This window comes from Chenopodium quinoa, unplaced genomic scaffold (assembly GCF_001683475.1).
Source record: "Chenopodium quinoa cultivar QQ74 unplaced genomic scaffold, ASM168347v1, whole genome shotgun sequence".
NCBI lineage: Eukaryota > Viridiplantae > Streptophyta > Magnoliopsida > Caryophyllales > Amaranthaceae > Chenopodium > Chenopodium quinoa.
In genome coordinates, this window is record NW_018744093.1 from 2057683 (window position 1) to 2067248 (window position 9566).

At 34.2% G+C, this 9566-nt stretch overlaps 1 protein-coding gene across 1 annotated transcript; it reads right to left on the reverse strand.

Annotated features, from left to right (window-relative positions):
• Positions 1-257: 257 nt before the first annotated feature.
• Positions 258-9363, reverse strand: LOC110692132. The gene is made up of 6 exons (XM_021869120.1): positions 8655-9363; positions 5068-5117; positions 4694-4781; positions 2262-2378; positions 1818-1923; positions 258-584 (listed from the first exon to the last, which is right to left on the reverse strand). The coding sequence occupies exons 1-5, from the start codon at positions 9156-9158 to the stop codon at positions 1873-1875; spliced, it is 810 nt and encodes a 269-aa protein (XP_021724812.1). The 5' UTR covers positions 9159-9363; the 3' UTR covers positions 258-584; positions 1818-1872.
• Between the last annotated feature and the right edge of the window lie 203 nt (positions 9364-9566).

Below are 9566 nucleotides of genomic sequence, written 5' to 3' on the forward strand. Positions count from 1 at the left end.
CAGATCGAAAACAACACAAACTAAACCATCTTGGATTTTTTTATATATTGGATTTTTAGGAATCTTCTGGACTTCTCGATGATAGCTCTATACTATTGACTTTTTCATTGGTGGCCAACTCTTTTTTTTCGATTGTTATTGATAGCCTCATACTTTCGATTTTTATACAAAATGACATTTATGAAAGATTTTTGTTAAAACATCTTATAAATACAAACTACCCATGGATCGAATTTTCTGTTTAAATATAAAAGATCTAGAGAGAGAAATTAAGCTCATTTAATTAAGCATGAGAATTATGATTACAGGCATACAGCAAGTACGATCATTACTTATACAACTGAAATGAAAGAGCTTACAAACTTTGACAGACTTTTCCTCATAAGTCATAATAACTAACTATAATCTGTTGAGCAGGGCGATGTGATAAAAGCCAATAGGAGCCTCGAGTAAACCAGTAGCTCGGATTGGTTGCATCTGCTTGCTGTGCAGCTTGAGTCCATGATTGAGCTGCTTGGATCATCACATGCTTCATTAAAGATTATGTACTTGTAAAAGGTTGGAGCATAAGTGAGATGACTACTCTGAAAAAGTGAAATTGGCATAAGATGATAAGATGCCAGGATTTCTACAATAACTTGTTTTTGTGGTAGTTTGATAAATCAAATAAAACATACAAAATACTAAGACACTAGCAAGTCAATGAGTTCATAACCCAGATAAATTATGGGTACTTCAGAAGTTCAGATTCATTGATATGCAAACGGAAGCTATACCTCTGTCAGCGTTTCAACTTTCAAGTCAAAATATGCCAATTCTGATTGTTAAATTTGACAAAATCATACACTGATTCATAAGCATGATATAATGGTATTATCTCATAAAGATTTTTCACAAGATCGCACTTTTATAATTATTTCCCTAATGTGATTAGGGGGGAAATTGAATATAAATGATCAAACTTGGTGCCAATCGTCACAAAAGGAGAAGTTGAGAACCTGTTTGCATTGAGTACATGAATTATTCAGAAATGTTGAACACAATTTTGGAGATACCTTGAGTATACAATGCCAAAAGTACAAAAGCAGAGAGAGAGAGAGAACGACAGCGAGGGCGGCAAGACAGAGGGTTGATTTTTGGTAACTTCATCTCACATAATCTTTTTGATAGAACATTTGCTGGAATAGATGGATATAAAAACCATAGCAGAAAAAGCTCCCCAAAAACTGGCAGGAAGCAGAGTACTACAACTAAGGCTTTAAAATTATGTTCACGACGAAACAAATGTCTTGCTAGGATCCAAATATGTGACAAATGCAGCCAAAAACTTACACTAGAGAAAATCAAACAACAGATGTACAGAGAATTTAAATGTTAATATATTTGGGGAAAAAAAAACAGATGATTATGGAAGCACAATTTCAAGTAAAGGAGATTATCATACAAAGTAGAATAGCCAACTCCTCATTTACACTATGTTTGGATAACAATAGTGAAGGGAAAGGGAGGGGCAGGAAAAAGAGGGAAGGGAAGGGGAGGTGAGGGGAGGGAGAAGGTGAACTTCCATTTCCCTACCAAATCTCTCCAACAATGAAGGGATTTGGTTTATTAAAAGGGGAAGGAAAATGAATCCTCCCAATTCCCTCCCCTTCTCTCCTTGCATTAGGTATACAAACAAATGATGCATCCTTCCTTTTCTCTTCTCTTCCGTTCCATCTGTTTCTTTCTATCCAAACATAGTGTAGGGGAGAAGACACGTATGCGGAGAATACAACAGAATTAATATCTATGGAGATTATATTAAGAAGAAACCAAACCTGAACAACGTAGAAGATATCCATCTTCAGTCACAGCAGCAAAATTCTTAGCTAGTCAAGACATGGCTACAGAAGTCATTTTCTCTAGAAGCATCTGAAATCGAGCCTGTACCAAATAATTGCAGCACTTGACACTTTAAAACCAGTAAATAATATGCATCAAAAAGTTAATCCACCATAAACTTTTGGTGGTTCGGAAAGCAAGGCCAATGTTATTAAGTTCATGGTTCATGGAAGGCAGGAATAAGGGATGTATTCAATTATGTTACAACATATAGCAGCATCATCATAATAGCCCAAATTATTGGGTGGTGTAAACTTTCTACATCATATTTTCCATAGTAGTACTGGATCATAGCCTACTTATCATATGCAGTACTAGCTGCAAACACATAAAGACCAAGTAGACTGACTAAAATACATAAAATTTCCAAGTGACCTTACCTTAAAAGCTTTTGAACGACGGAGAGAAGGATCACTGTTCAAAGCTATGGCATACGATCCCTCAGCATCTTCTAGTTGATCCATTGCTAAGAAAATATCGCCTTGGCAAATATAAGCCTAAGATTTTGAAAACTGTCAGATACCTCCAACACAATACTATAACAAATAAATGTATGATTGCAATGAATTTCCATATTATAACCATTAGTTTTAGTATTTCGCATTGGCTCTGTCTTAAGTTGTGAGACACTACCCTTTCTAGCACAAGATTACAAAATTCCATTCTTTACAAGTGTATGTCTTCACTGAATAAACGTTGACTATTTCACCAGGCCAATGCAAGCATAAAGGGAAATAGGCATATGATGCAGACTTCATTTATATCTAGTGCCAAAAGTGTAAAGGGATAATTCTTGTACAAGTATCCCAATCTGAAAGAATACGACGTAAGAACCTTTATTTATCAATCCATCCTAGGAAAATAGAATCTTAGAGTTGAAATCAGCTAGCATATCCACTACAAAGTATGTTATAAGCCTCATGCTCTCGTCTCATAGTAACACACAACAAAGTACAGTAAGCAAAATGCCTAGGCATTGCTAATTGAACACATATTTTCAATGAGTTTGGATTCCATTGATTGAATTGTTAATATATGTAGAATCCTTGGTGTTTTCCTGATGAACTATATCAAAACACACCTCAAAGCCATTTCACTATCTCAAGTCATTGTTACCCCTGGAAAAACTTTTTTTCTCAACTTGTTTACAGCTTATCTTTTGATGCCTCTATTACTCAAAAAGTCAAAAGAGGCATTAAAATTTTATATAATGTTACATGCCTTGCTTAAGAGAGATTTCCATCTTTCACAACCATATCATTCCCAGTTTTGTTTCCATTTTATATAATGGTACATGCCTTGCTAGGCTTTTTTTTCTTTCCACTATCAACCTACATTTCGTGAAAAAGAAAAGAATCACCTTCCTCATATTTCACAAGAGATGGCATTACAATCAACAATTAAGCATAATATGCTTCTAAAGATCCACTTAGTTTAAAATTTGCACTCAAGTGCATCATTTCAAGTTGCTTTTGCATGTCCACACTCCACACCATGAGCTTGAAAATTTTACTATTGGAGTAATAAAAAATGGAATTCAACACACCATGGTGGTGCTTCCCAGGGACCAAGAAGATATTCTAAAGTGCCCCTATTAAACTATCAACAAAACCAAAAGAAAAAAAAATGCTAACAGTTTCCATAAGCAAAATTGGGTGATCAACTTATCAAAACTTTGTAGTGAAGCTTTGTCTACATTTTTTAAGTCCATCCGTTAATCTTTTCCTAAAAATATGTCTTAAGTCCCACCATAAAAAAAATTAAATAAAATAAAAAAAATCTTATCAACACATTGAATTTAGTTATAAACTTGTTATTGTCATTGAAATGAATTTAGTTCAAGGACATTTACGGCCCGTTTGGTAGGTAGTACTAGATGGTGGTAATGAGAATGAATTTTAAGCTTAATTATACAAGAAAAATCTTAATGTCTTTGGTAATGCAACTCTATCCCCAGACTTGTGTTTCTGCTTCATAAATTTCCATTAACACCAAATACTATTCCCCAAGTGGTAATTAAAATTACTTGATTTATAAATTTCCATTACCAATGGTAATGGAAGGTATTGAAAATCTATGAAGAAAAAGAGATAGTTTGAGATGAAGTAGCACTGCCATAGAAATGACAGAGGATTTTGTTTAAGAATTTACATACAGAGACATAAAAAAACTAAACCTTGAAAAATCAGATAGTATGTCATGAATGAGTTAACTATTTTCATTGCCTCATCACTAAGTTTTCTTAAAATGCAAAATTAACTTTGACAAGCTACTTAGTATATTGTCTATGTGATCCAAATATTACTTTCAAGAGGCACATATTCATTACCGAAACAGCACAAAATAACTATATGCACAGTTAACCATATGACTTACACAATGACAATATAATGACCCACCCATGTCGAGTAGCACCCTGCACTGGGACTGGGATGACCCTTGTGTTTCTTTCTACGTCACTTGTTCATTTCTTGATTTCTAGATAATTTTATGAATCATAAAGCATGATCGACCATGTGACTTGCAAAACATGTAAAATACCTTATACCCTACACCGACATTTGAAAAGTAATAGTATTATCAAGCATAAACCATAAGCCATAATTATTCTCTTAAATTTCAACAGAACGTCAGTGGCACATCTTCCGTAGAAGCAAGTTACCATCTGTAATTCGAGGAGGATGCAAGCTTCATCAATAAAGATAACTAAACTAAACTTTGACATCACCCTGAATTACTCAGTCAAAAGTGCGTTAAAAATCACGAATTCCCATGAAGCTTCCTACAGTGAAAACCACATGTCACCACCCACCTCAGCATACAGTGGGGCATATACTAGAGCTTCTCTAACATCTTCAAGAGCCCCACTGAAGTTGCCTGATGCCAACCTTACAGCAGACCTGAATTGGAGATAGGATGCTCACTTATTCAATGAAGACAACTTCTAAATTGAAAGGTGAATGCTTCATTCTATGGTAGAAGTCACATGCAATAAATAGTAAGAAACATTCTAATGAACAAAAATATTAAACCAACACAGAATAGTGAAGCTGTCAGCTACCTAACTCATAAGTCATGTAAAACATAATTCACTCCTTAAAACTTTTTGTTAAGAGGGTTTAATTTTAAGTATTGAAATAAGTGCCTTTATTTTCAGCATGCAATAAGACATGCACATTTACAAACCTGCCCTTGTATGTAATATGAACGCCTCCTATTGGTTTAGCTTCTATCGCCTGAAATAGCAAATAAATTAGTGTTAGCACTTCTACCAATAAGTTCATACTAAGATCTTAAAGAGTGACATTGATTATGCTTGAAGATGGAAAACTGAGTGACACACTTTTGCCTGAACTCTCTAACCTCAGTAGATTTTTTTTCAATTAGAGAATGTTTAATTTTTGCAAGCCACAGGAAATAGTTTCAGTACATATAACAAAAATTTTATGCTTGAAAAAAGCTGAATTTGGGCTCCAATCTTATGCTCACATCATTACCATAAAAGATAAAGAAATACTGTTGTTTCATAGCAACATGTTTCTTAGCTTCTATAATTAAATGTTGAAAACAGTTGAGAAACCTCCTTCAATCTCTCGAAATTAACAGATTATTTTTAGTTATACTATAATCCGTATTACTTTTGATTTTGTTTTATTAATCTTCCAAGTTTAAGTCAATTGTTTATGGTGCTTACGTAAATAAAATTGTTATATAAGCATTGTAAAATTCTTCCTCCGTTCCAAAATTGTTAACACATTTTGACTTTTGATACTATTCACAAACTTTACTTTGATTAGCTTTTGTGATTATATATGAAAAATTATAGTCATGTGAGACCTTAGATTCTTCACAATGTTTGGTTTTAAAAAAATCAACTTTTTATAATGTACACTTATTGATAAATAGAGAAATTTACAGTTAAAAGAAACGTGTCAACTAATTTGAAATGGAGGAAGTATAAGATAAAAATTACAAAAGAATTATATAAAAATCATATACTCACATGTTCAATTTATTTGTAACAAAGTATTCATGCACAATAGCACAATAACCAAGAAGGTTCTAGTATGATTTCTGTAATGTTTGATATATTTCATAATTAAAAAATAAATAAATAAAAAAAATCAAAATGGCATTTTCAAGCACACACCAACATGATGTCTCACTATTTAATGATGACAATTACAAGTATTAGAGCATCCAAGTGAAAGTTGTTTTTGGTGCCTTGGCATATGAGAATTTGATGAAATAAGAGAGCAATTAACTGGCTAAAAAAGTACCATTAGCAAGATATCATCTAGCTGCCACAAACTCGGTAATTGCTCGGTATTTCCTTGAATAATGAATGCTACCTCAGGAAAAACAAGCATGCGGTCTGTTGACCCTTTTGGTTTTGATGGACAAACTGACAAACTTGAGTAATGAGCGTTTTAAGTCTTTGGTGAATAAAAGGTTCAAGCAACAAAGTCCGTTCCGTAGTAGGAACACAAATTAAAGAATGTGGAGCAGCATTCATGAAATCACCTCGTGCAATATCTCATTCTAGATTAATTGTAAGCACTTACAATATAAGTTGTTATGGAATTCAATGAGGCACGTTATTAATAAACACGTTAAACTGGAGTATAAAAATTGTTTTTGAGAATTATGATAAAACTATTTTTAATAAGTTTATAACAAAGTATATTTTATATTAGTCTACTGCTTTAATGAAATCGGATATTATTGTTTTATTAATAAATTAATAAAATTAATTTATTATCTTTTGAAACAAAAATATCTTTTCAACTGGTTCAATATTTAAATGAATAGAATTGTATTATTATCTTTCCAGTTTAATTATCTTCTTTATCTTAATATTTAAATAAAGTATTTTATAAATATCCTTTTTAACAAACTATCTTCTTAATAAATATTATTTTGAAGAAGTCAATAAACGGTTTTATTTGTTCTCCTTATACGGTTTTCTTAAAGCAAATATTTAGCAAGTTGTTGAGATAGTGGATTGGTGAGCAAGGCTAGAAAACCTCCATCATGATCACCATCTGTCACGATTACTCCACAATATGTTAGTGGGGTGTTGACATGTGTACGTGATTATAGTGGGAGGTTAATGACTAAGCCTTCTCTATAAATACTCATGCACACTTTCTTGAGCATAATATTCAAGTGAGTAATAACGAGAGGAGAGTTCCAACTTCTTATATTAAGTGCATTAGGTCTTGTATTACTTATTGTAATTAAGATCTTGGGGATTGTGAGAGTTGTAATCTGTGAGGTGAAGGAAATTTCAGAGTCTGAGAGAGTTGGGAACAAGTTCCGTTCTTGTGGGACTTGTTACGGGTGTATTATTCACTTGTAAAAGAGTTTGATTTACATAGTGGAAATTCAGAAAAACCCATATCATATCTCTCTATTTTTTTACTTAGTTTAAATTCCGCAAAAAAGTTCATTATTTCACATATACTACAATTCACCCCCCCTTATTGTAGTAGCCATCTAGACTTTCACGGTCCTTGAAAAATAAATTTTAAGGAATCGAGAAAATGAAGGTTGTCAAATTACATGATTCAGCTTAAGTTTGATAATATTAAAATTGGAAAAGACGAAAATATAGAAGATTACTCCCCAAGAGTAACTAGTCCTTTATTGACTAGATCCCACATTTACCGGAATGGTAACAAGATATGCATAAGGGGTCATTACGGGTTTCCACTCGAATTTGACGGTGGTTGGGGGTGCTCAGGGTAAACCCAATTATAGCCACTACTAACCGGCCCCAGACTATGACTTGCCTCCCTGTGTAAATACCTGGTCAACTACAGCGATGTTGATCCTAATTATAACTTTATCAATTCACCTGGTCAAGAAGGGGATTAGCCACCAGTTTACCTACCCACCTTCTCTCATAATCCTTTGGATATAAAGGTTGGTGTCAATCGCTAGCTGGGGTGGGGGGGGGGGGGGGCAGGGTTGCTTATTCTTAATTAAATATTTTTTTTTTAGGTTGGAAAATGGATGCTAAACTTCTGGTGTGCGAGTATATTAGCTTGCTAAGAGTCAGTTGTTGGTATTGTTTGTGCATATTTGCTCGATGTTTATTTTGAATTTGTGCTTCATGGTTTTACCCTTATTGACATGAATGCATTATGAGAATCGTTGAGTTTGGTTGTGGAATGATTGATATGTAGCCTTTGATTAGCCTTTTGGGAAGTATAGTCAGTTTGGACTAGATAATTTGCTCTACAGGTGCTTATCTTAGGTTGGTGATAGATCTTTTTGTAATTACATAGCACACTTAGGCTTGCAACGCTACATTTTGATGTGGATATCCTACCTTTCTCTCTTCTGCTCACCTCCTTTTCAAATCTTTATCTCCTCATTTGAAGATTTTTCGTACACTATGACACCTTATTAAACATAATCTAGCACAAATCCTAGTTATTGCACAAAGCTAACATTTATAATATTAACATAAAAAATTAGACCTTCCATCTAGGTACTAGCACTAATCACATTATGCAAGAAAACCCGGTCAAATCAACCCAAACAATATCTAGTTATCTGTTATTCAATAACACATGAACCACTACATAAATTAAACAATAACCCATTATATTTAAACAAAATATTGAAAAAAAAAAAAAATCATCTAAAGTATTCCAATCCACCCAACTTCAATAACATTCTATGTAACACAAAATATACTGCATTAATAAAATTTCAGTATATAACATTTCTATATCTACTATATTATTTAATAGTATTAGTACCTGAGAATATAAATTTTCAGCTTCAGAGTAGTTTTGCTTCTCAAATTCAACCTCAGCCCTCTTCCTAAAAGCAAGAGCATCCAAGCTCCTCTTAGCAAGATCAAAATCATCAACCCCTGCACCACAGACCTCAACCATGAGCTCAGCGGTACGAGCCGCCGTCCCACAATGGCTAATCATGGCTGCAGGAGGCAATACCACAAGGTTAGGACCACTACCGCAGCGGCCGAGACAGCCGCAGGACGTTACAGAAACATGGGCAGGTGAAATTCCCAAAAGGTTTTCAAGAATTTGCAAAGATCCTTGCCTCCTGCAAGTCCTGTTTGTGCACACCCTTATCTCAACATTGGAGTTTTTTGAAGGTGAGGAAAATGGGTCAGTGGGTTTACAAGAAAATGTGTGATTGGGAATGGTTTTGATGGGTTTTGATTTTTGAGGGGAATTTAGAGGAGAGAGAGAAGAGATGGATTTGGAGTGCATGTTGGAATTAGGAATTATGATCATTCACCATCATCCTCCGAACTAATGAATGTTTATAAGTCAATGACGATTGGAGTCGGTCTCAGCCCAGGGGTATATCGGTAAATACGCATGGCCTTGAATTTTTTTTTTCGAGCCAAAAACAATAAATAATAATATATAATATGCTATCCCCATCGCTTTCCCTAAATAATGTTGGGAAATTCTCTAATTCCCAAAATACAGCCAACTTTTTTTTAATTCCCAATCTACCGTCCACGTCACTGATTCAATGGAAATTGTTTCGGGGTTTTCTGATGTCCTGCGGGAGAGTTACAATTCCGAGACTGGAACCGGACGCCTGTACCTGCAAAACAACGGAGACTCCTGGTGGTGGGAGCTCCGCCTCCAACGATCAAGTTAGTACTTGATTAAGGAGTAATTAATGCGGAA

What these genes read in the sequence shown, in the direction of transcription:
- LOC110692132 (XM_021869120.1), bottom strand. Translation starts at nt 9,158, where the DNA reads ATGATCATAATTCCTAATTCCAACATGCACTCCAAATCCATCTCTTCT. An exon ending in CATATTACATACAAGGGCAG is followed by an intron (nt 4,782 to 5,067) that starts GTTTGTAAATGT and finishes TCTCCAATTCAG; the next exon opens with GTCTGCTGTAAGGTTGGCAT. An exon ending in ATGCCCCACTGTATGCTGAG is followed by an intron (nt 2,379 to 4,693) that starts GTGGGTGGTGAC and finishes TCAAAATCTTAG; the next exon opens with GCTTATATTTGCCAAGGCGA.